Raw genomic sequence first — 25133 nt, 5'->3', positions numbered from 1 at the left:
TGTCTAGCTGTGTGGAACCGCATTATTGAGCCTGTAGCTGCCATGAGAAAAGAAGCCGACATGCTGAGGCTCTTCCCCGAGTACCTGAAAGGCGAAGAGCTCTTTGGGCTGACCGTGCATGCTGTACTTCGCATAGCTGAATCGGTAAGCAAGTGGCAAGGAGCTGGGGCAAGGTGAGGCATACTGGCCTGTCTCAGAGGGGCTAAGGCAGCGATCGATCCCTGTGCCCACAGCTACCTGGGGTGGAGAGCTGTCAGAACTATTTATTCCGCTATGGGCGCCACCCTCTGATGGAGCTGCCACTCATGATCAATCCCACCGGCTGTGCCAGATCAGAACCTAAAATCCTCACACACTACAAACGGTGAGCTTGTGCAGCTGGGCCATGGGCTGCAGGTGTGGATGTGGGTAGGACCGTCCAGCTGCGTTCTGAGGGTTTGAGGTGCAGATCAGAGTTGTTTCCAAGAACCTGGGGAGTCACCCGTAGACCTGATTAGAGGTACACAAGTACCCCAGGGTACCCCTTTCCTCTTGCCTACTCAGCTCAGGTGCACTGGGTTGACCAGGAAATAGGACAGAGTGCTCTTGGGTACCTTGGGAATGGCTGCTGGGAGGCTCTTGGTGGACGATGGTGCACTATATAAGGGAGCTGGTTGCTTCTTCTTCTTTGGTTTTGCTTCCAGAGGGGCCGGTGATACTCCCAAACTTCAGACAGCCCTTGAGTGCTGGGGCACCTTCCCTTCCCAAAGCGGAGTTGGCTTAGAAGTAAATAATTAGAAGTATTATAGAGATCTAATACAACCTGACATTCGTATAGCACTTTATACTTTTTTTTTCAAAGCGTTTTCACATCCATTATCTCATTTGATGCTCACAACAACCTTATGAGGTAGGTAGGGCAGGTGGTATGACCCCACTTTCCAGCTGAGAACACTGAGGCCCAGAAAGACTGTGTGACTAGATCAAGGTCACACAGCTGGGACTAGACCCTCCTCTTAACTTGCGGGTTGCTGGTCTTTCTGTGTACCACAGTAGCCTAACCTTGGTCCTTGGGTAGAGGGAGGCAGAGTCCATGGCAGCAAGGCTTTCCATGAAGGCCTTTGGTGTCTCGAAGGCTGTCATAGAATGTCGAACACTCTACCCCTAGTTAGCCCTAGTCCTTGGTGCTCTACAACAGTGGTTTTCAAACTGTAAGTACATGTGTTCCCAAGGCCCCAGAACATAGAAGCCAGTGGGCAGCCTCGCCCTTCTGTGTGTAATTTCTCCTTCCTAAGATTGGATTTACCATTTGTACCTACGGATTGGAGTCACATTCGACATTTTGCCAAACAGAAGAATCTGCCAAGTAAAACTGAAAAGCGAGTGCCCCCAACGTTTGAAAACCACTGCTCTGGGCAAGACTTTGGCAGGTGCCCTAGGGTGGTGAAAGGCTCCCGCCCAGGCAGCCGTCATTCCCCTGCACTGAGCTGTCTGCACAGAGCCCAATGCTGTGCTGCAGAGCGGGACAGTCTCAAGAGAGGCAAGGTCACCATCTTGAGGCTGTGAATTCACTGCCACTTAAACGTCAGATGGAGCCACTGTGGTGCAGATGGCTCCCATTTTCAGGGCTTACAGCACATGCAGGAGGTAGGACTCAGCACTGAACAAACCATCAGCTTAAATTCTGGGCCTGGGCTCCTTGGGGAGGACCTCAAAGAGTGTGGCCTTGAGCGTGGTTTGGCAGGAGGGTGGAAGGAAGTGTGAAGTGGGAGAGCAGGCTCGGTGTAGGGGAATTGGTGCCTCTTCCCTCTCTACCTACTCCCTCCTGGGTGGTCTCTGCTACCCAGGGTGTCCACAAGGGTCCCAGTAGGGAGTCGCTGCCTCTTCCAGGCTGAGACCCAGGTGCCTCCACTCTGCTGCAAGGTAGCAGGCACTTGTACTTGCTGAGCGGCATACCCCTAGCTTAGCACATTGTGTTCCCTTGGAGGAGGCGGGCGGTGTATGCTTGGTCTGTCTTGTCATGGACTGTATCACCTCCCAGGCCCCATACCTTGAACAGCACCAGCATGTCTAAGGCATATCAGAGCACCTTCACAGGCGAGACCAACACCCCATACAGCAAGCAGTTTGTGCACTCCAAGTCATCTCAGTACCGGCGCCTGCGCACCGAGTGGAAGAACAATGTTTACCTGGCTCGCTCCCGGATCCAGGGCCTAGGGCTCTATGCAGCCAAGGACCTAGAAAAGCACACGATGGTCATCGAGTACATTGGCACCATCATTCGCAACGAGGTGGCCAATCGGCGGGAGAAAATCTATGAGGAGCAGGTACTATGGGATGGCGGGGGGCTGGTGTGGTAGGAAGTCCACCCCGTGCCAAGGAGCAGGGCCAGGCTTGGATGCAGGAGGTGGTTGGAAAGCTGTGCAGGAGAACGGGAAAGTTGGTCATGTCGGACAAGCCCGCTGCCTGGGTTTGCGTCCTGACATTCTTGTTCCTTCCACAACCTCTGCCTCTCTAGAACCGAGGCATCTACATGTTCCGGATAAACAATGAGCATGTGATTGATGCTACGCTGACTGGAGGCCCTGCCAGGTGAGAGAGGGAGCGTTTAAGTGTCTCGGGTTGGCCATTTTGCGGGTGTCTCCTGGTATCGCTGACACTGACTGACTGTCCTGGCATCCAGGTACATTAACCACTCCTGTGCCCCTAACTGCGTAGCAGAGGTTGTAACATTTGACAAGGAGGACAAAATCATCATCATCTCCAGCCGCCGAATCCCCAAAGGAGAGGAGGTGAGAGGACACTCGCTTCCCCTTGCCCCCCCCCCCCCCCCCCCCGCGAGCACACCCTGACTCTGCCCTCCTGTCTTTCCAGCTGACCTATGACTATCAGTTTGATTTTGAGGACGATCAGCACAAGATCCCCTGTCACTGTGGAGCCTGGAACTGTAGGAAATGGATGAACTAAGAAGCAGCTTTGAGGCTACCAGGCAGGGGCAAGCCCCCCACCCCCACCTCTTCCCTGAAAGGGAGGAGGTGGAAGAGAGGTAGCAGCCAGAGCCAGGACCCAGGGCTGGGGCTGCCGGCCAACCGGAGCCCCTGGAGCAGGAGGCTGGGGCGGAGGACCCTAGGCCAAGCCTACCCTGGGCACCAGGGACGACCTTCTTCCCTGCCACCGGCCCTTAGGCTGGCATCTGCCCCCAGCTTCAGGAGGGGACAGACAGAAGCAGCCGCTGGGCATCTCAGGTTTGAGGGGGATGTGGGCCGGGAACTACCCAGAAGTGTCTGGGAGGCAGCAGGGAGCAGGGAGGAGGAGGTGTGGCTGGGCCTCACAGCTCTGCTGCCTCCACCCACCTCTCTGGCCCAACTCAAGGCTGCAAAGAGACTTGACTAAGCTTGACAATCCCAAAGGCCGGGTCCCATGCCTGGCCCTGCCTGCCGGGTCCTGCCCCTCCCCTCCCCCCTCCCCTCCCTCTCTATCTGTCTCTGTCTCCCTCTTTCCCTCTGTGTTTCTGTCTCTCTATGGGTTGTGTTTCCTTGTTTTCCACTCTGACAAATGCAACATGACGGGAAAGAGGCATCCAGATGCCCAGGAGGGCAAGCTGGGCAAGGAGACCCCGCACCCACACCTACCTCATTTAAGTGTTGGATTTTTTGCTGTTTTGAAATGTGAGACCCTCTCCAAGCCCCCTACTGCCCCGACTCTCCCTCACCTCACTGCCCTCTTCGAGTGGGTGGAAGGAGGGCAGGAGAAGGAAAACAACAACAATAACAACAACAAAATCCATCTTTGTTTTTAATTATGGGCATGGGATGGTGGTTGAGGCAAATGGTGATGAAGATTGGGGATGGATGACTGGTCCATAGTTGCTCTAGAACTTCTTTCTCCATCTGGACATGGAGGCAGGAGGGGTGTGCTAAACCTAGGACCAGGATCTCTCTCTCCTGTTTTCCCAGCCTCAACCTGGGCCCATTTGCCCCCCAGCCCCTGGATGGGGTGTGGGGGTGGGGTGAGGGCTATCCCTGAGGGGCATGCCCATACCCAATGAGGCAGGGTGTGGCCCAGAGCTCTCACTTTCCCTCAGTCACCAAACTGCTGCTGGTCTGGTGGGAATGGGTGGTGATGTGGGGGTGGGGAGCTTAGTGTCAGCGCGGGGAGGGTGGGGGGTATTTATCTATTTATACATGGGGTTGTACATAGTCTTGTGGGGCACGGGGGAGCCGGCTGGAGGTGAGAACCCTCCCCTCTCCCCCACCCCCGGGGAGAGCAAATGTAAAACTACTAATTTTTGTGCTTTATATATTCTATATAAATATATCTATTTTCTTTTTACAAAACCAGTTTATAAATGGTAGGGGGGTGTGGGGCGGACACTTGGAGCTCCCCTTGTGGGGGGGCCCCCTCCACTACCCAACCTACCGCCCTTTCCTCACCCCCCCTCCCCACCCCCTGGCTATGACTGCTGTAAGGTGGGGGTATAGAGAGAAGCTGGGTGAGTGTCACCCCAGTTGTATAGTTGGACTATGTTACAACGCACAAAAGTGAGCTGGCCCCAGGGGGACCCCCATCTTCCTTCTTCCTTCCTTTTTCTGCCCACGCTTGTGCTGCAGTTGAACCTCTTCCTGCGGTGGTGGTAGGGTGGAGGGGGTGTGAGGCCTCAGACCCCTCTCTGGTAAAGAGCGAGGGGATGAAAATGAAGCTTATATGCAGTTCTCTCCTAGGGGCTGTGGGCAAAGGGCATTTTGTAATTAATATTTTCAAGAACCAGATTCTCTGGATGGTGGCAGATGGGCAGGCCTGCTGGAGGGGAGCACGGTTGCTGTTGTGATTTTAGGTTTCTGTTTTGTTTTAAATTTGGGGGATTGTGGATTGATGGGGGTAGGGAGGTTTTTTGTTTTGTTTTTGTTTTTGTTTTTTTCTGGCCTTTTTTTTTTTTTTTTTTTTTTTAAGCTGCTTCCTCAACTGTTTCAAGCTGCAAATGTTTAAGAGAATAACAACTACCCCCCCAGCACACTCCCACAGAAGCCATTGTAACTAGATCTGACAGTGGGAAAACTGGGCTGCTGTCCCCAAAGCCACAGAGCTGAAAGGTGGGGGGAGATTGTCTCCTGTGAGTCAGGCTCTGGTCCGGGCCGTGGGCCTTAGAACTGGGAAAAGAGAAGGGGCAGACTTTGTAAGCATATGCTAGGTATCCGATAGTCCTGTAGACCTTAGTGAAGAAACCGTACAGTTTTTAATTTTTATATAAACTATAACTCAGACCCACGCTACAAGGTTGGAATTTTGGTTGTTGGTTTTGGTTTTTTTTGGTTTTGTTTTGTTTTTTTGTTTTGTTTTGTTTTTTTTTTTTTTAAGTACCCCGCCTGTATAATTGCATCAGAATCCCACCCCCCTGTGTTTGTATTTTGGGTTGGTTTACACTTGCACATATTCAATTTTCAGTTTCTCCCTTTTACCTTCTACCCTCACCTCCAGGACCCTCCCCCTTTTTAAAAAAATAAATCGCTGACAAGTGTGAATATCCCGTGAAGAACTTTATTTTGTGTTGTGTGTATCCTGTACAGCAAGGTTGGTCCTTCGTAACAACGGATGAAATGGTTCCCTTTTTTAAAGCGCTCTCTCTTCCTCCACCCCCAGCGCCCCTGTCCTTGGCATGTTTTGTATCAGCGATCATTCTGAACTGTACATAATTTATGTTGCGAGAGGCAAAGGGCAAGTTTTGGATTTTGCTTCTTCAAAGTTTGTTTTTAAACGACAAATAAAAAAAGAACATTTTAAATACAAGCGCCTCTGTCCCGTGACCCTCGCCGTTAGCTAGATCTTAAGGTCCTGGAGACCCGGGGAAGGGAGGTTATCCAAGCCAGGCTCAGCCACTGCCGGAAGGGTGGGTTCCCCGCCTTCCGCCCTGCGGCCGCGGCGCTGTGACGTAGGCGGAAGTGGCGTGAGGCAAGCACCGGATGTGGGGCGGGGTCTGCTGCGAGGGAGCTTTCTAAGCCGAGGAACTGGCTGGCGCTTGCAATGGAGTCGGTGAGTGGTGCAGGAGGGCGGCGGGGGGCGCTGTGGAGCCCGAGACCCCCCCCCCCCCCACCAGGACGGGGTGGGCCGGGCCGGGCTTGACGCTGCAGTCCCCGACTCCCCTCTGCTTCTGTGGGCCCTTCGTGTAGGTCTGGGCCACACCCGTGCCTGCCTGGGGTCCCTGGTACCCTGAGAGAGCAAGCTGTGAGCTGGCAGCCCACGAGCTCCACAGTAATCTTGGCTTCCTGCCTGTAAGTGCCTCAAACCCTTTCAGAAGTTTGCGTGAGGCTAGGGTTGTGATCCCGCTTATTAGGCGAGCGAGCCCCGCATGCAGGGAGCTCCAGGGTCCGGTTCGTGTGACTGTTGACTGCATTTCTTGGCATGGAAGGACTATACTGCACCCAGCGAGGTTCCGTTCTTTTAATAAGCACGTGAAAAGAAAGAGGGTTCTGTGAAGGAAGGAGCCCATGAGGCCACTGTGTCCCTTGGACAAGTTTAGGTCACGTCCTGATAAGTGACGCTATGCATGCCTGCTGACAATTCTTGGCGAGCAGCGTTGACCAGTAGTGGCAGACCCCAGGCACTTCTTAGAGATGCTACAGGTTACAAGCTACTTGTTTGACCCGCCTTATCCACAGGAGCCTTTCTCTACCACTCCAAAAGCCCTCCCATCGACTTCCTGCTCCACGGGTTTTTAACCAAAATCGCCTGTCCTCTGTAGGCAGCTTGGGTTTTTGTCATACCCCCACTGTGTAGCCGTGTGACACCTGCACTCTTAGAATGTTTTCCTCCTCTTCTTTGAGTCAGTTACTTGCCCAGAGCAATTTTTGCGTCCCGCCTTTGTCTCAGAGGAGTAGAGAAAATAGATAGAATGGTAAAGTGGTAATGTATGCAATTGGTCATCCAAGCCGAGTTTCCGTTTTTACAGAGAAAGAGTATTTTGAGCGAAAGCAGTCTGATTACAATAAATTTAAGACAATACCTTTTTTTTTTTTTAACTTGTAAATGTATTATAATGGTTTTGGGTTTTCAAGACAGGGTTTCTCTGTGTAGCCTTGGCTGTCCTGGACTCACTTTGTAGACAAGCCTGGCCTGGAACTCACAGAGATCCGCCTGTCTCTGCTTCCCCGAGTGCTGGGATTAAAGGCGTGTGCCACCACACCTGGCCTGTATTTATAATGTTTTAAAACTATAATTATTATGTACTGCCACTTTATATATATTTCCAAATCCAGCCCTTTGTTTTCTATTGGAGAGGGATGGAAACAGAGGCAGAGGGAGAGATGTCAGTTAAGTAGGCCGCAGTCAGTACCATCACGATAAACTGAAAGCATAAAGGAAGGGAAAAATACATTGAGCCTAGGAGCCCATTACAGGCTGCAGAAGAATATATGGCTTGGTGGTGTTGAAACTTTGGATTTTGGTCATGGTGTGAGAAAAATTGGCTAAGACCAAGTTGGAATTTGCTCGCATGTATGCACACACACACACTTTTTTTTTAGACAGGGTCTCAGTGGGTAGCTTAGATCTGCCTCCGCATAGGTTTGTGCCATCACTCCAAGCTCAAACTTTTGTAATCAGGGAGCCTGCGGAAGATTTATGAGCAAGGCAGTAAATGTGCTTTTAAGAACATCCTTAACAGCTTTCTGTGAATAGGCCGAACCATTTAAGAAAGTACGTTTTGCTGGATGTGGTGGCGCACGCCTTTAATCCCAGTGCTTGGGAGGCAGAGGCAGGCGGATCACTGTGAGTTTGAGGCCAGCCTGGTCTACAAAGAGAGTTCCAGGACAGCCAAGGCTACACAGAGAAACTCTGCCTCGAAAAACCAAAAAAAAAAAAAAAAAAAAAAAAAGGAAAAAAAGAAAAAGTAAGTTTTGAGTTTTTATTTTGATGTGTATGTGTGAGAAAGGAAGATGGGGGTGCAGAGGCTGATTTCCTGAGTGTGTTTTCTTCTTCTACCCTAATGTGGATTTGGGGATCAAACTAGGGTCATCTGGCTTATGGGGTAAGCTCTTTTACTCAATGAACCGTCTTCCAAGCTTTGGAAAGTATTTTTATGTGGCTGAAGATGAAAATCTTCAAATGAGCTGCTTTGGTTAGAGAACTTGGTTAAAACGCAAAGCAAAGGATGCTAGGAGTGGGGGCAAGGAGACTGGTAGTGAGAAAGCTGCAGCTGCTTAGCGCAAGACTCAACCGTGGGTGCCCAAGACGGTGGCCTCTGTAATCGAGCGCATTCAGTGAAAGTTTAGAAAAACTTAGAGGTGCTACAGGGTGAGGCCAGGGTTGTGAAAGCCAACGGAGGTGGATATTTTTAACGTCAAAAGCCCTTAGATGTTAAGGGAAGCAGAAAGAAGAACCGAATGTTAAAAATAGCCCCTGTAACAAGCGGTTGGCACACACCTGGAAACATAGGCCGGGAGTCTGAAAAGCCATTTTGTCTTGGTGTCAGATCTAGCCTTTGTCTCTGTAATAGTGCTTTGCACTTGTGTAGTCCAGGTATATAGTCTTGGCCCCCTGAGATGTTTTGTTTTGGGTGTTTTGTTGTTTTGAGTCAGGGGCTAACCTTGAATTCATTCTGTAGCTGAGGCTGCTCTTGCGCTCCCAGTCCTTGAGCGCCACCTCCTGGGCTTGACTGGGATTACAGCCGTGCCACCAGTACACAGGCCTCTCAGTTCAGTTTTATTTGTTTGTTTGTTTATTATTTTGATTTTTGGAGACAGGGTCTCTCTGTGTTAGCCTCAGCTGTCCTGGACTTGCTGTGTAGACCAGACCAGGTTGGCCTCAAACTCACAGCGATCCGCCTGCCTCTGCCTCCTGAGTGCTGGGATTAAAGGCATGCGCCACCATGCCTGGCTTTTTTTTTTTTTTAAAGATGTATTTATTTGGGCTGGAGAGATGGCTCAGAGGTTAAGAGCACTGACTGCTCTTCCAGAGGTCCTGAGTTCAATTCCTAGCCCATCTATAATGTGATCTGATGCCCTCTTCTGGCCTGCTAGTGTACATGCAGGCAGAGCACTGTAAATAAAGCCAGGTGTGGTAGGTAGTACATGCCTTTAATCCCAAAGGCAGGTGGATCGATGTGAGTTGGAGGCCAGCGAGTTCTAGGGCAGCCAAGGCTACATAGAAAAACCCTGTCTTGAAAAGCCAAAATAAAATAAAAATCAATCCATCAATCTCTGGAAGAGCAGTCAGTGCTCTTAACCTCTGAGCTATCTCTCCAGCCCCCAGTTCGGTTTTATTAAAAGAAGAGGGAACTGATCACCTTTAATCCCAGCGCTTGGGAGGCAGAGGCAGGCGGTTTTTTGAGTTCGAGGCCAGCCTGGTTGGCAGAGTCCAGGATAGCCAAGGAACCCTGTCTCAGAAAACAAAAACAAGAGCAACAAAACAAACAAGAGGGGAGTGGCCCTAATTCTCCTACTTGAGGAGAAACAGGCAGAAGGATAAAGTCACGTTTGTGTCTGGTGGCTAGCTTTGTCAACTTGATACAACTTAAAATCACCTGGGAAGAAGATTTCAGTGAGGGGTTACCTATCTACATTGGATTGGGCTGCAGGCATGTCTGTGGAGAGTTGTCTTAGTTAATTGGTGCGGGAAAACCTAGCCCACACTGAGCAGCACATTCTTAGGTAGAAGGTCCTAGACTGTAAGAATGGAGAAATGAAACAACGCAGCAAGCAAGCAAGGAAACGAGAGTGCATATACCCATTGCTCTCTGCCCTGTGCCTGAAGCTCCTGCTGCAGTGACCTCCCATAGTGATGGGCTGTCACCTGGAGTTGTCCTCCGCCAAATTGCAGATTGTTTTTTATCAGGGTATTTCACCACATCAACAGGAAAGGAACTGCACCCCGTCCAACTCTTACATCGGTACCTGTGTCTCTAGCTGGACAGGTCTTTCATCTTTCAGTCTTAGGTTTCTGTTCATATCTGTTTACATCATTATTAGAGAATTTTTTGAACTGTAAATTATGCACAATGTTCTATGTTGGGGAGCCATATACACAGTATAAGATAGTTGAAGGCTTCTGGGAATTTATAATCTGTTTGCGTAGATAACACACAGAATAACTGTAGCTCAGTACGATGTGTGTTGTGAGATGGGTGCCATCACTTTCAGAAGCAGCCTTTGCGTGCAGCTTAAGAACAGTGTGAGTCTTCACTGTGGAAGAGCCCTATTCGGTTTTATGAAGGAGTCTGTTCTTGATCCGATAGCCTTGCTTAACATGCCAGACCGTTTTGATAGGTGTGGGGTTTTTTTGTTTTTTTTTTGTTTTGTTTTGTTTTGTTTTTTTGAGACAGGGTTTCTCTGTGTAGCATTGGCTGTCCTGGACTCCCTCTGTAGACCAGGCTGGCCTCAAACTCACAGTGATCCACATGCCTCTGCCTCCCAAGTGATGGGAGAGAAGTAATTTTTTAAAGTTTGTATAAGGGACAACATCCAGAGCAGATGGAGCCAAAGTATTGATACAGTAGAGACACATTTTCATGATTCCTCTGGGTTCCTAGATAGCAGTACAGTTTCTGAATGTTCCACTTGAGAGAGCTCTGTGAGTGCTTGTCTTTCTGTGTAAGATCTCTTTAATCTCAGACTTTCTTAGGAAAGGAAACCTGAAAACCCTTTGATTCCCAAGGGTGTTGAGAGAACTCAAGGCTCCCAGGTGCAAATGTTCCTTTTGTTTGTTTGGCTGGGACGGTCTGCTGCTTGCATCTCCCCAGACATGTCCCTCTCTGAGTAGTGAGGGGTAGGACCATGATTCTAGGGCCACAGCTATGCTTGGAAGTCTTTGTAAAAAGCAGCATTACCTAGGGCATTTATGTGGGTTTGAGGCTTGCCTCGAGTTCATTATGAAGCCCAGACTGGCCTCCAATTTCTGCTTCTGCCTTCAATACTGCTGGGATTATGGGTGTTTGATGCCACACCATCTGTTTTCTTCTTTTAATAAAATAGATCTCTGAGAACCTTTTGGCACCAACCGTAAGCTCAGATATTTTAGTCTTAACTCTTGTTTTATGATTTTTTGAGACAGTCTTACTGTGTGGCCCTGGCTAGCCTGGAACTCATTCTGTAGACCAGGCTGGCCTCACACTTGTTACCATCCCCTGACACTAGTGAGGCTAAGAAAGAGGACTTTAAGTTTAAGCCCTGCATAGTCTACATGTTGAAACACTGCCTTAAACAACCATCCAACCAACAAAAAAACACCTGCCATATCATTAGGCAGTGTGTTACATAAAACATGAGCTTTGGAGCCACATAGATATGTGTTCAAGTCCCTGCTTCCCCCTTTAGCAGCTGTGTGAGTTTGGACAGGTTGCCTACTGACTCTTGGGTCTCATTTTTCTATTATAACAGTGTTTCTGTTTATCACACTGTTTACCTCAGGGTTGTTAGAAAACTGAATGAGATCGTTTCCCCCTCTCTCTTTCTCTTTCTCTTTTTTTAATTTTTAAAAATTTTTTGGTTTTTTGAGACAGGGTTTCTCTGTGTAGCCTTGGCTGTCCTGGACTCACTTTGTAGACTAGGCTGGCCTCGAACTCACAGAGATCCACCTGCCTCGTCCTCCCAAGTGCTGGGATTAAAGGTCCCTCTCTCTTTTTTTGAGGGATGTTGAGATAGAGTCTCATGTAGCCCAGGCTAACCTCAAACATGTTGTCTAGCCTTGGCTAGTCTCAAGCCTGACTCTTCTTTTCTCACCTCCCAAGGGACAGGTGCCACCTGCTCAACTGAAATACCGCTTCCTTAAAAAAACATTTATTTATTTTAATGTATATGAATAATCTGTCTTCACACACATACCCAGAAGAGGGCATCAGATCCCATTACAGATGGTTGGGAGCCACCAGGTGGTTTCTGGGAATTGAACTTAAGACCTTTGGAAGAATAGCCAGTGCTCTTAACCTCTGAGACATCTCTCTAGCCCAAAATACTATTTCTTGAAGAGTCTGGAAGTGCTTTTTTTTAAAAAAGGAAACCATTAGTTCACTAGCCCCTTTGTAACTACTATTTTCTTTTTTTAAAAATAATAGTGGGCATTGAACTAGGGCCTTAAACATATTCTACCACTATCTGTATCCCTGAGCCATAAGAGCCTCCTCTTTTTTTTTTTTTTTTTTTTTTTTTTTTGGCTTTTTGAGATGGAGTTTTGCTTGTATAGCCCAGGCTGGCCTAGCTTCAAATTCATAATGGTGGTCCCCATTTCCTCTTTTTCTAATGTTGGGCTGAGATGGAGTCTCGGTTAAGGTAATGGTGCTTCTCTTGTCTTACAGGTTGGTGTAGAGAGTGCCCCAGCTCTAGAGAACGAGCACTTCCAAGGTACGTTCACCAAGGAGTCAGCTGAAAAAAGGAAAACTGAATGTTGTCTGGAGCTGCAGTTTTGAGTCACCTGGGGTTCTCCTATGGAAGAGGCAGGGTTTCTGGGCGCGGAGGTCAGTGCTGGAGCACTTGCTTACCTGGCATAGCTGAATGGAGGGGTCAGTGGCTGGCACTCTGGGAACGGACCTTGCCCAGCCCACTCTTTATTCTTCCCGAGACATAAAGTCTTTATTGTACTAAGATATTTTCCCAAAAGATTGAAATAGGGACTGAGCATACATTGCAAGATTGTACAGTGGGGCTGGAGAGGTGGCTCAGTATTTTAAGAGCACTTCCTGTGCACTCTGGAGCACTGGAATTCGGATCCCGTGGCTCTGTAACAAGCCAGGTGTCCTACACGTCCCAGAGCCCAAACTCCAAGCGGGGACAGGGACAGAGGGGGCAGTGGGGCTTGCGGGCTGCAGCTTAGTGGGAAAACCATGAGCTCCATCTTCTGGGAGAGACCTTGCCTCCAAGGAGTGGGTGGGGAATGATAGAGGACACCCAATACTCTCTTCTGGCTCCCCAGCTGACCAGCCCCTGATCAGATCCTCTGTATTGAGACTGTGGACCTCCTACACTGAGCCCGTCATGTGTCTTAGGGGTCATTCATTCATTCCTTTGCTTGTTTGTTTGTTTGTCTGTTGGTTTCCTGTAGCCCGGGCCAGGCTAAACTTAAATTTGATTTGTAGCTGTGCTGGATAGTTTTGTGTCAGTGTGACACAGGCTAGAGTCATCTGAGAGGGAGCCTCAACTAAGAGAATGCCACTAAAAGATGAGGCTGAGGGGCTGGAGAGATGGCTCAGAGGTTAAGAGCACTGACTGCTCCCCCAGAGGTCCTGAGTTCAATTCCCAGCCACCATATGGTGGCTCACAACTATCTTTAATGTGATCTGATGCCCTCTTGCAGGCAGAGCACTGTATACATAATAATAAATAAGTAAATCTTTTTAAAGAAGAAGAAGAAGAAGATGATGATGATGATGATGATGAGGCCGAGCCGGGTGTGGTAGCACACTCACACACAATTTTCTTTTATATAAATTAATTTGAGGCCGGGCTCAGTGGAGCACTCCTATAATCCCAGCACTCAGGAGGCAGAGGAAGGTGGAACACTGAGTTCAAGGCCAGCCAAAACTACACAGAGAAACCCTGTCTTGAAAAACCAAAACCAAAACAAAACTATGAAAGCAGACTGAACAAGCCAGGAAGCAGCACTCCTCCATGGCCTCTGCAGTAGCTGGAGATGACTTTGAACTTCTGATCTCCTGGCTCCGCCCCCTAAGTACAACCATTCCTAGACTTTGTAGGACTGGCCCATACGCATGCCAGGCAAGTGTCCTAACAGCTGTTTATGTGTGTGGCTGTTTGGGCTCAATGTGTGTCTGTGCACCCATGTGTGCCTAGTCCCTGTGGAGGCCAGAGGAGGGCATCATAGCCCTTGAGACTAGAGCTAGCAGGCAGTTGTAAAGCACCATGCCCGTGGTGCACAGTGACCCCAGGGCCTAGAAGAACAGCTCTTTGAGTCCTCTCTCCCCAATGCCCCCCCTTTTCAAAGCTTTGTATTTATTTTATGTATGCAAGTGCTCTGTTTTCATGCATACCAGAAAAGCACACCAGATCTCACTATAGATGGCTGTGAGCCTCCATGTGGTTGCTGGGATTGAACTCAGGACCTCTGGAGGAGCAGTCAGTGCTCTTAACCTCTGAGCCATCTCTCCAGCCCCCAAATTCTCCTTTTTAAAAAGTATGTTTTATACCTGTTTTTCTCATGAAATGGTCTTTACTTGAGTATGTTTCATGGTTATCAAGGTTTTTCCCTGTACATTGACTTTCCCTCCAGTTCCCTCTGGTTGTTTCCTTGTACTGTGCGTGGCATGGTTGGATAGTTTTTTGTATATTTGATATAGGGGGACAGTTTAGACCACTGTTGTGTTGTTATTGTTGTTGTTGTTGTTTGGTTTTTATTTTGTTTTCGAAGACAGGGTTTCTCTGAGTAGCCCTGGCTGTCCTAGAATTTACTCTGTGACCAGGCTGGCCTTGAACTCACAGAGGCTCTGCCTCCCTAGGGCTGGGATTAAAGGTGTGCACCACCACACCCGGCTATAGGTCTTAATATGACTTTTAGATACTGTGCTACCTCTTCTTTAAAATGTTGTGTTTCTGTGCATCTGTGTGTATTATTTGAATCCTGTGTTTCCCGTGTATGTATGTGAATGTCCATGTACATGCCTGTGCATGTGGAGAGTTACACTTGATGTTGAGTGTCCTCCTTGATCAGTCCCTCTCCTTGCAGGTCATTGATTGAGCAGGGCCTCACTGGTTCTGACATCTGGCCAAGCAGTTTGTTCCGGGGATCTATCTTTGCCTCCTAAGTGCTGGCATTACAGGCCGTGCTGGCTTAGCCCTTATGTGAGCTCTGGCACTCACACTCCAGCCCCACACTTTCCAGGCAAGGCTTCCCGCCACGGACTCTTGTTTTAAACCAAGGATTAATAGACATCTGAAGAAGGTGCAGGGGGTGGAGAGATGGCTTAGGGCTTAAAAAAGCTTCTTGTTCTTACAGAGGACCTGAGTGCAGTTTCCAGCACCCTCCATTATAGATGGTGGCTCACAACCATCTATAATTCCGGTTCTGACCTCCGCAGGCACCAGCATGTACATGGTACACAGACATACATGCAGCCAAAACATACATGTCAAAAAATTTTTAAGTAGGAGCTGGAGAGATGGCTCAGTGGTTAGGAGCACTGGCTGGTCTTCCAGAGGTCCTGAGTTCAATTCCCAACAACCACATGGTGGCTCACAACCATCTGTAATGTGATCTGATGCCCTCTTCTGGTAAACATGCAGATAGAGTACTCATATGTAAAATAAATAAATCTTCAAAAAAATTTCAAGCATAAAAAAAGTGATCCAAGATGGGTATGGTGGCACACGCCTTTAATCCCAGCACTCAGGAGGCAGAGGCAGGCGGATTGCTGTGAGTTCGAGGCCAGCCTGGTCTACAAAGCAAGTCCAAGATAGCCAAGGCTACACAGAGAAACCTTGTTTTGGCGGGGGGAAGTGATCTAGCACTCGGAGGCAGAGGCAGGTAGATATTTGTGAGTTCGAAGCCGGCCCAGTAACAGATTGAGTTCCAGGACAGCCATGGCCACGCAGAGAAGCCCTGTGTCTTAGGGTTTTGTCACTGTGAAGAGATGCCATGAGCACAGCAGTTTTTATGTGGAAAACATGTGATTGGGGGCTGGCTTACAGTGCAGTGTTTAGTCCATCATTGCTGTGGTGGGAAACATGGCTGTTCACAGGCAGCCATGGTGCTGGAGGATGGCCAGGGAGCAGGAAGAGAGACACAGGGCTGGCTTGGGCATCTGAAACTGGAAGCCCAGTGACATACTTCCTCCAACAAGGCTACGCCTCCTCCAACAGTGAACTTTAGTGTTACCCAGTGTCACTCCCTAAGAGTTCAAATGTGATTCCATGGGGCCAGTTCTTTAATTTTTTTTGATAATTTTAATTTCAATTTATGTGTATTGGTGTGAGGGTGTCAGATCCTCTGGTACTGGAGTTACAGACAGTTCTGAGCTGCTGTGTGGGTGCTGGGAATTGAACTTGGGTCCTCTGGAAGAGCAGCCAGTGCTCTTAGCCACTGTGCCATCTCTCCAGCCCCCTATGGGGCCATTAGTCAAACCTCCACACCCTGTATTGAAGAACAAACAATGCTGCCACGTGTGTTATACCATCCAGATACCCAGGTACGCCTTCTCATGGTACCCATGCTTACCGTGTGTTTCTGAGCACGTTTGTAGCAGCTCCAAGACAGCAGCAGGGATTCAGCTGTTTATGTGGATCCAGTAGATGAGGTAGACTAAATATAATAAGTTAACAACTTGTAAATCAAAGAGACAACAGCTATCTATATCTGCTCAATTAAGGCCTTTTTTTTGCCAGATCTCATTTTTGTAAAGAAATTGAGAATTTGGATTTTTATATAAATCTGTAGCATTTTTAAATTAGGAAACTGATTTAAAATATTTTTAAAACCGGGAAATCCAAATTCATTATGTGTATGGTCTTCTGGGTTAAAACGGTGGCATCTAACTTGGTGCAGTGTGTCATCACGAGGTGTCTAAAGCTGTCTTGGTAGCTGCAAGTTGGATTTTCATGTTTGAAAACGATAAAGTCTTCCAGTTAGCATGGCAGGCTTCAGTGTTTACACTCACCTTCAGCCATTTGAAAAGCAAAACCAGGGCTCAGAGGTGGCTCTGCCATTAAGAGCACTGGCTGCTCCTCTAGAGGTCCTGGCTTCCATTTCCAAGCACCCTTAGGGCAGATCACAACCGGCTTGTCTGAAACTCCAGTTCCAGGTGATCTGACGCCCTCTTCAGGCCTTCACAGTCACTGCATGAACATAATAGGCAGATGCAGGCAAAGAACCCTGAAATAGAACATAAAAATGAAAATCCTGGGCTGCTGAGATGTCTCAGCAGATAATGTTGCTCTCCTCAAAAGCCTGGCTAGCTGAGTCTGTTATCCCAAGCTCATGTAGAGGTGGAAGGAGAGAGCCAACCCTGCAAGGTGTCCTCACATGCCGTGGCATGTATAGATACCTGCATGCATGCACGCGCACACACAACCACCCTAAAGAACAAACCCGTACAAAGAACACAGAGGGGAGAGTGTAGAATGGGAGTTGGATGTTGGGAGGCCCGTGGAGGAGCGCTAAATGACTTGGCCATCTACACATAGTGCATTGTAGTTAACAGTCAAGAAGCTGGAGATGGCTCAAAGGTTAAGGGCAATGGCTGCTCTTCCGAAGATCCTGAGTTCAATTCCCAGCAACCACATGGTGGCTCACAACCATCTACAATGAGATCTGGTGCCCTCTTCTGGTGTGCAGGTGTACATGCAGGCAGAACACTGTATACATAATAAATAAATATAAATAAATAAATAAATCTTTTTTAAAGAAAGAAAGAAAAAGAGTGTAAGAAACAAGGCTCCCAGACAGAATGCCTCGCTGCACACTGCTGCACGACTGTCCCACCCAGGCAGAGGGGCTCTGGTGTGGAGGGACTTGCATACATACTGAAAGCCAGAACCTGAAGTAAGCTGAGCATAGCCTCCCCTGTGCAGCTTCCAGAGCACTAGTGGGAAAGACTTAAAGAGTCACTAGACACCCCTTGGCGGGAAGACTTCTAATTGCAAGTGTTAGGTGTTCTCAGAGTGGCTTACCGTCAACAAGACTTGGTTATACATTTAGAGCTCTAGTCAGTGCTCAAGTGTTTCCACTTAGGATACGATTTAGATAAAATGAACAAAAACAGAATTTGAATCCTGTCTCTCTGTGCGCGGAGGGGTGGGGGTACGGTGGGGGGGGGGGGTGGGAGGCGACTATGTGCTTCGGATGCACATGGGAGCCTGAACGTCATGTCTTGTGGCTCCTTCAGTCCCATTGTCCTCCTCCACTTTCTCGACTGAGGCAGGTCTCCCCAAACTGAGGGCTCTGCCCTGGGGTCCTCTGTCTGTGCTGAGACTTAGCCGGCTTTCACACAGGTTCTAACACTTGGGGCAAGCCTTTCATCATGGAATCACTGCCCCAGCCCCTGAATCCTGCTTTAAACCACGGGTTAACAGACATCTAGAGAAAGTCAAGAAGGTGATCCAACTGTTCCCCCTGTCCCCTAAGGACGTAATGGAAAAGGGCAAGTGGAGGGAAAGCCAATGCACAGGGGACAGAAGCTTTGATACTAATTAACATAGTCAAGAAAAAGAACATATTTTTCTCCATGTGGTAATGCACACCTTTAATCCCAGCACCTGGGGGGCAGACGCAGGAGGGTCTCTGTGAGTTTCAGGCCAGTCTGGTCTTCATAACAAGTTCCAGGACAGCTAAGGCTACACGAGAGTCCCTGTCTCTAAAACAAAAAACAAACAAACCAAAAGGAGTCCCAGCAGATCTGAAAGAATCAGTGTAGAAATCCTACTGTCTGAATCATAAGAGTAACAGAGAAAAATGGCACAACAGAGGGAAAGATATAGTCAAGATAACACTTGGCAGCATCCCAGAACTGGAAAACATCACTTTTCCTATTGAAAGAAAACCTACCGGGCTGGAGAGATGACTTAGAGGTTAAGAGCACTGGCTGCTCTTCCAAAGGTCCTGAGTTCAATTCCCAGAAACCATGTGGAGGCTCATAACCAGCTATAATGAGATATGGTGCCCTCTTCTGGCCTGCAGGTGTACATGCAGGCAAAACACTATACTTAAATAAATCTTTAAAAAGAAAGAAAGAAAACCCATCGCCTGTTCAGCACAGTGGACAAACCAGGTGTACCCAGGATGAGCAGATTTCAAAGCCTCTGAGTTTACAAAGAGGAAAAACAACTTGCAGGAGTTAGAAACAGCAGCAGCACTGGCAGCTACAGGCAATGAGCAGCGCCTTCCACGCTGCAGGAGAACTTATTCCAATCCAGCACTCGGTAGCCACCCACGTCATAAATCAAAGGAGGATGAGGAGACGGAGACAGCTACAGGCGACTGGATCTTTAAAAAATGTGCTTCCATACATCCGCCTTTCTCGGGGAGTTACTAAAAGATCTATTAAACCAAGGGAGCTATGTAAAGTGTGTAAACATGGCACACGGGAAACAAGGGAGCTGTGAGGGAAAAGGCAAGGTGACATCAGAAGATCTCAAAGAGACACTTTTTTGGGGGGGAGGGATGCTTCAAGACAGAGTTTCTTGTGTAACCCCTGGCTGTCCTCGGACTCACAGCGATCCGCCTGCCTCTGCCTCTCCAGTGCTGGGATTAAAGGCATGCGCCACCATGCCTGGCTGAGAAGACATCTTTTGATGTTCTAAATTCTGAATTTCCTGAAATTCAAGTAGTTAGTAGACTCTGGGGATTTAATTAGTTGTGAGTGCTACATATAGAAAATTTAAACAAACAAAAGAATAAGACCACTCTTAATTCCAGAGGCAATAGAAAGTGCCAAAGAAAGAAAAGATTTCTTTTTAAATTTTATTTTTATTGTTTCCGTGTGTGTGTGTGTGTGTGTGTGTGTACAGGTGCCCACACAGCCCAGAGGTTTCTTGATGCCCCTGGAGCTGGAGTTGCAGGTGCTTATGAGCCACCTGATGTGATTACTGGGAATCAAACTTGGGACCTCTGGAAGAGCGACATATGGCCTTAACCACTGAGCCATTTCTCCAGCTCCAAGAAAAAGGTTCTTATTTAACTAAGCTCTGATATGTTTAGTCTAATGGTTATGATGGCCACCAGCATTAGGGTTTAACTCCTGGAAGTGAGGGTTGCAAACTAAACACTTGTTGGTGTTAGTTTGGGAAGAGAACTAAGCATTGTCGTCCTCAGGAATGATACTGACTGGAAGTGAGATTCAGTCAGAAAGCAGCAGTGCAAGCCTGTCAGCCGGTGATGCCGGAGGAAGAGCAGTCTGTGTGTGGAGGAGCTCTCGGGCTGAGGGTTCGAGACTAGCATGGTCTACATAGCGAGACCCTGTGTTAAAAACAAAAACAAAAATGCACTGGCTGCTCTTCCAGAGGACCTAGGTTCAGTTCCCAGCTCCTGTGTGGTGGCTCACAACCATCTGTAACTCCAGTCCCAGGAGACCTGGTGCTCTCTTTTGGTCTCTGTGGGCACCAGGCATGCATGCAAAACACCCATAACATAAATAAAAACGTAAAAATGTTTAAGGACAAAACAAAACAAAACACCATTAAAGCCCCTCAAGAAGTACTCTGCCTGCTGGGTGGGCGTGTTATTACACACTTGTGGGAGGGAGACCAGGTTAAGGTCGTTCTTGGCTACATATGAGTTTGATGAAACAGGTAGGAGCCATGTGTGGTAATGTTTGTCTGTAATCCATCACTAGAGAGGCTAAAGCAGGGTCGGGAGCAGCCGGACTGAGAGCCTCTCAGCTATCCCAGACATCAAGGGCTGGGCGTACAGTTGGTGGTACAGTGTTTGCCTAGCATTGCAAGGCCCTACGTGTGTTCCCTATCACTGAGAGAAAAAAATTACTAGAAATCTCTGTTTGTTTGTTTGTGATATGACCTTGAACAGTCCATTTAACTGCGCTGTGCATTTCCTCACCTGAAGCACTAGGTGAGTACTTACCAGCAGGCCAGTTAGAATTCAGAGACGTAGAGTGAGTGGTGGTGATCCCAGCACTTGGGGCACAGTCAGGTGAGTCTCTGTGGGTTCAAGTTCAGCCTGGTCTCCATAGAGTTCCAGGGCAGCCATGCTTACATGGAGAGGTCCTGTCTTGAAAAATGGGAGGTGGCACACACCTTTAATCCCAGCCCTCGGGAGGCAGAGGCAGGCAGGTCGCTGTGAGTTCGAGGCCAGCCTGGTCTAAAAGTGAGTCCAGGACAGCCAGGAATATAAGAGAAACCCTGTCTCAAAAACCAAAATGCAAGCCGGGCGTGGTGGCGCACGCCTTTAATCCCAGCACTCGGGAGGCAGAGGCAGGCGGATCGCTGTGAGTTCGAGGCCAGCCTGGTCTACAAAGCGAGTCCATGATGGCCAAGGCTACACAGAGAAACCCTGTCTCGAAAAACCAAAAAAAAAAAAAAAAAAAAACACCAAAATGCATAGTCAGAAGAATGGAGGAAAACCTAGCCAGGCTCTCCCATTTGAGATTCTGCCTCATAGGGTGACGCTGAGTGTTCTGGCCGAGTTGATTGAGCACTTAGTGTTGGTAGAAATGGCCTTGCTAGAACTGTACGTTTCCACCTGTCATCTTCAACAACTGCAAAGAAGGGTGCTTGATATTTCATCTTTATTGAGAAAAAAGTGAAAATATGTTAAAGAAAAACGCTTGTGAAAAGACAAGAAACAGTAAAAACAATCTCTTTAAGAGTTGAGAACTGCTGGGGGTGGTGGCGCACGCCTTTAATCCCAGTGCTCAGGGAGGCAGAGGCAGACAGATCTCTGTGAGTCGGAGGCCAGCCTGGTCTACAAAGTGAGTCCAGGATGGCCAGGGCTACACAGAGAAACCCTGTCTTGAAAACAAACAAACAAACAACCCTCCAAAAAAAGGTTGAGAAACTAGAACTGTCTTCCGATTGTGAGTTCTTGCATAAAAGAAATGCCCCAACTTTCCCACCCTGTGCAGAGACCCCAGAGTCGAGCAATAGTGTGTATACCTCCTTCATGAAGTCTCACCGCTGCTACGACCTGATTCCCACAAGCTCCAAGTTGGTGGTTTTTGATACTTCCCTGCAGGTGGGTAGAGCCCCTCCTCTCTTAGATGCCCGTCACATTTCACACTTCCCTCCATGCCACAAACCCGTTCTTTCTTACAGCGGCGCCTTCTATGGGTCCCTTAGGATATTGCTCTTTTGGCCATAGGTAAAGAAAGCCTTCTTTGCCCTGGTGACGAACGGTGTTCGCGCCGCCCCCTTGTGGGACAGTAAGAAGCAGAGTTTTGTGGGTAAGCGGAAGTTTCTGAAACGCGCTGATTGTCATCTCTGCCGGTCAGGGAGAGCAGCTGTGGCTGTGGGCCGTGCTGAGGGCGCTTGTCTTGTCTTCTAGGCATGCTGACCATCACTGACTTCATCAACATCCTGCACCGGTACTATAAGTCGGCCCTGGTAAGGAACCCGTGCCCCTAAACCAAAGCCACGCCCCAAACCAAAGCCACGCCCCCTGCCTGTGTGTCCATCCCCTGGAGAAGGGGGAACAATTGTCAGGTCTGGTGTCTCCTTCTAGGTGCAGATCTATGAGCTGGAAGAGCACAAGATAGAGACTTGGAGAGGTACGGACAGAGTCGGAGGTTGTGGAAGATGAAGGGAAGGAGAGCTGCCTGGGGAACACTTTTGTTTGGCAGTGTTGTGTGAACTCTCCCTTTTCTCTTCAGAGGTGTACCTACAGGACTCCTTTAAGCCACTCGTCTGCATTTCTCCAAATGCCAGGTGAGTTCTGGCTTTGTGTTTATTCCTGAACACCTGGAGACCCAGCGCAGGAGCCTGAGAGTCTCCTGCTGGTGCGCTCAGCCATGCTTTCTGGTTGTTTTGTTTTGTTGAGCGCGCGCTTTCCCTGTCTGTAAACACGCTCTAAGGAGCTGCGGGACCTGACTGTGACCTCCGCCTTCTCACAGCTTGTTTGATGCTGTCTCTTCACTAATTCGAAACAAGATCCACAGGCTTCCAGTGATTGACCCAGGCTCAGGCAACACCTTGTACATCCTCACCCACAAGCGCATCCTCAAGTTCCTCAAGCTGTTCGTAAGTCACGAGAACCCAGCCGTACATCTCAGGTGCTGGGTTGGAAGCATCTCCCTGTGGTCTGCGGGCCTTAAAAGTCAAACAGTGGTCTTGGTACTGAGGACGGCCACTTCATGCTGTGGCACGAAGCCCCCAAACCCTGATGATTCTTTCCTCAGATCACCGAGTTCCCCAAGCCAGAATTCATGTCTAAGTCTCTGGAAGAGCTACAAATTGGCACCTACGCCAACATTGCTATGGTCCGCACTACCACGCCTGTCTATGTGGCTCTGGGCATCTTTGTACAGCACCGGGTCTCTGCCTTGCCTGTGGTGGATGAGAAAGGTGAGAGATTGGGATAAAAGGGGGGTTACGGGGTCAGGTGGCTCTGAGAAAACCTGCTCTCCCCACAGCTCAGCCTGGAAGATGGTGATCCTATGGGGTTGGTGGGCCTGGCTGTCAGATTTTTATTGTTTTCTGAGCTGCCTCTGTCTCCCTAGGGCGTGTGGTAGACATCTACTCCAAGTTTGATGTGATCGTGAGTGATGGCGGTGGGGCTGGGAGGTGGGGGGGGGGGTGCTGGATATAGAGAGGGGGCTGAAGGGACCTCTTCTGTGTTGCATGCTGCTGTGCTTTCAGTCCAGCCTGAGCAGAGGCTGCTTGAGCTGGCTGCGGCTTGTGAGCAGACTTGAGGAGTGCCCCCAATCCCTCTGCTGAGGTTGGGGTGGTCCAGGGTTTGGGGACTGTTCCCTTTCAAGCTTGTCCCCGACCTGCAGAATTTGGCAGCGGAAAAGACCTACAACAACCTAGATGTGTCTGTGACAAAAGCTCTACAGCACCGGTCTCACTACTTCGAGGGTGTCCTCAAATGCTACCTGCATGAGACTCTGGAGACCATCATCAATCGGCTGGTGGAAGCCGAGGTAGGAAGCCCAGGCACAAAGCAGCCGGTGGGCGTGGCCCGAGAGCTGATGCTGGCACTAACTAAGGTTACTTGCTTTTGCTCTGTGCCAGGTTCACCGTCTGGTAGTGGTGGATGAGAACGATGTTGTCAAGGGCATTGTGTCGCTGTCTGACATCCTGCAGGCTCTGGTGCTCACCGGCGGAGACAAGAAGCCCTGAGCATGGGAGGGACAGGCAGTGCCTGGAAAGATGGCCGCCTTCATCGCTCGCTGCCTGCTGGAAGCTCTGGGAATCAGATGGAATCCTGGGAGAACTGAGTATGTTCCCTCGGAAGCTCTGCGCCCACAATCTGGAACTAGAGACGGAGGAGAAAGGACTTTTAGCTCCCCTCACCACCATGTGTACACTTGAGAAAACTTTGAGCTTAGCCAATCCCAGCCCCTTAGACATAGCCCCCTTCCGGGTGCTCCCCAGGCAAATTCTGATCTCTAAGAGATCTCTAGACCTCACTGTGCCCCACCCCTGTCTCTGCCCTTACTCCATCTGAGGTAATAGCTCCACAAAAGTCTTTATAAAATATTTTTACTCTTGCTCTTCCTTCTGTGTGGAGGAGGCTGAGTCCATTTCATGTCACTCCTTCCCATGGGTCGTGTGGGGAGGTGCATGTCTGGGTCCCTGTGCTGTGTGCATATGAAGGCAGATGGCTGTGGAGGAGGCCAGTGGGTAGGCAGCCAACATTAATGTTTTTTTTTTGTGGCAGATCTAATTAAATGGCAAGGTTTTCATCGTGCTATTGCAGGGTTTGATTTCTGCACTTGATAGACATCGTTTCGCCAAACTTCCTTCCCCATAAATCCGCTCAGTGCATTAGTAACAGCAGTGACACTAATGCTCACATGAAAGCATCACAGTCTCTGCTTTAACCAGCAGGCTGCGTATCTTCTGTCCAGAGCATGGAGGCCTCTTCAGTGGTTAGGTTTGGGGAGAATTTATGTTTTTTTTTGTTTTTTGTTTTGAGACAAGACTTTCTATCATATGTAGACCAGGCTGGCTTCATATTTGCAACAATCCTCCTGCCTCAGCTTCCTAAGTACTGGGGTTACCGGCCCATGCTGCTACCCAGGGTCTTTGTGTATGTGTGTGTATGGGCAAGTGGAGTTAGAGCACAGCCTTGGGGCAACAATTCTTCATTTCCACCTTATTTGAGACAGGCTGTCTTCCTTCCTTCTTTTTTTGGGGGAGAGGGGTGTGGGGTTCAAGACAAGGTGCCTCTGTGTAGCCCTGGCTGTCCTGGAGCTAGCTTTGTAGACCAGGCTGGCCTCAAACTCAAGAGATCCACCTGCCTCTGCTTCCCAAGTGCTGGGACTAAAGGTCTACACCACCACACCCAGCTGTACAGCAATGTTTTTGAGAGAGTCTCCTGTGGACGTAACCCTGGTTGGCCGAAGCTCACTATAGACCAGGCTGGCCTCAAACTCAAGGAGATCAGTGTACTTCTTTCTCATTAGTGTTGGTATTAATGACAGGGGACACCACAGTCAGCCTATGAACATCTTTATGTTTATTTTTAAGTATGTTTGTGTGTGCATGTGAGTGCAGTCACCCAAGGGGGCTAGAGGCAGCAGACCTGAGCCACCTGACTGCTGAAACTTGAAC

General features: G+C 48.9%; 2 protein-coding genes across 4 annotated transcripts in view; both read left to right on the top strand.

Moving 5' to 3' along the window:
* The window catches only part of Kmt2d (lysine methyltransferase 2D), a 38691-nt gene extending 33781 nt beyond the window's left edge, over window positions 1-4910 (top strand). Inside the window, exons 50-55 of the mRNA XM_051160314.1 lie at window positions 8-144; window positions 234-364; window positions 2021-2306; window positions 2498-2571; window positions 2663-2771; window positions 2854-4910. Coding sequence (XP_051016271.1) covers window positions 8-144; window positions 234-364; window positions 2021-2306; window positions 2498-2571; window positions 2663-2771; window positions 2854-2946 — 830 coding nt within the window. The 3' untranslated portion in view covers window positions 2947-4910. The remainder of the gene's footprint in view (window positions 1-7; window positions 145-233; window positions 365-2020; window positions 2307-2497; window positions 2572-2662; window positions 2772-2853) is intronic.
* A 1004-nt stretch (window positions 4911-5914) lies between these two features.
* On the top strand, window positions 5915-24284 carry Prkag1 (protein kinase AMP-activated non-catalytic subunit gamma 1). 3 transcript variants are annotated; one of them, XM_051160313.1, is made up of 12 exons: window positions 5915-6006; window positions 12260-12305; window positions 21485-21594; window positions 21721-21802; window positions 21904-21962; window positions 22081-22126; window positions 22229-22283; window positions 22469-22595; window positions 22754-22919; window positions 23075-23112; window positions 23351-23497; window positions 23589-24284. In XM_051160313.1, the coding sequence occupies exons 1-12, from the start codon at window positions 5998-6000 to the stop codon at window positions 23694-23696; spliced, it is 993 nt and encodes a 330-aa protein (XP_051016270.1). In that variant the 5' UTR covers window positions 5915-5997; the 3' UTR covers window positions 23697-24284. The 3 variants fall into 3 exon arrangements, with proteins under 3 accessions (XP_051016270.1, XP_051016268.1, XP_051016269.1); XM_051160311.1 differs by having other exon boundaries at window positions 23351-24284; XM_051160312.1 differs by lacking the exon at window positions 5915-6006 and adding an exon at window positions 6207-6225 and having other exon boundaries at window positions 23351-24284.
* The last annotated feature ends 849 nt before the right edge of the window (window positions 24285-25133 follow it).

Source organism: Acomys russatus, chromosome 17 (genome assembly GCF_903995435.1).
Source record: "Acomys russatus chromosome 17, mAcoRus1.1, whole genome shotgun sequence".
Lineage (NCBI taxonomy): Eukaryota > Metazoa > Chordata > Mammalia > Rodentia > Muridae > Acomys > Acomys russatus.
Note: the sequence above shows the minus strand (reverse complement) of the source record. Positions and strands in the feature narration are given on the sequence as shown.

Bases quoted from the DNA above. Each gene is read 5' to 3' on its own strand.
- Prkag1 (XM_051160311.1), top strand. The intron at 21,595-21,720 runs GTGGGTAGAGCC...TTTTGGCCATAG, and splicing joins TTTTTGATACTTCCCTGCAG to GTAAAGAAAGCCTTCTTTGC. The intron at 22,596-22,753 runs GTAAGTCACGAG...TTCTTTCCTCAG, and splicing joins TCAAGTTCCTCAAGCTGTTC to ATCACCGAGTTCCCCAAGCC.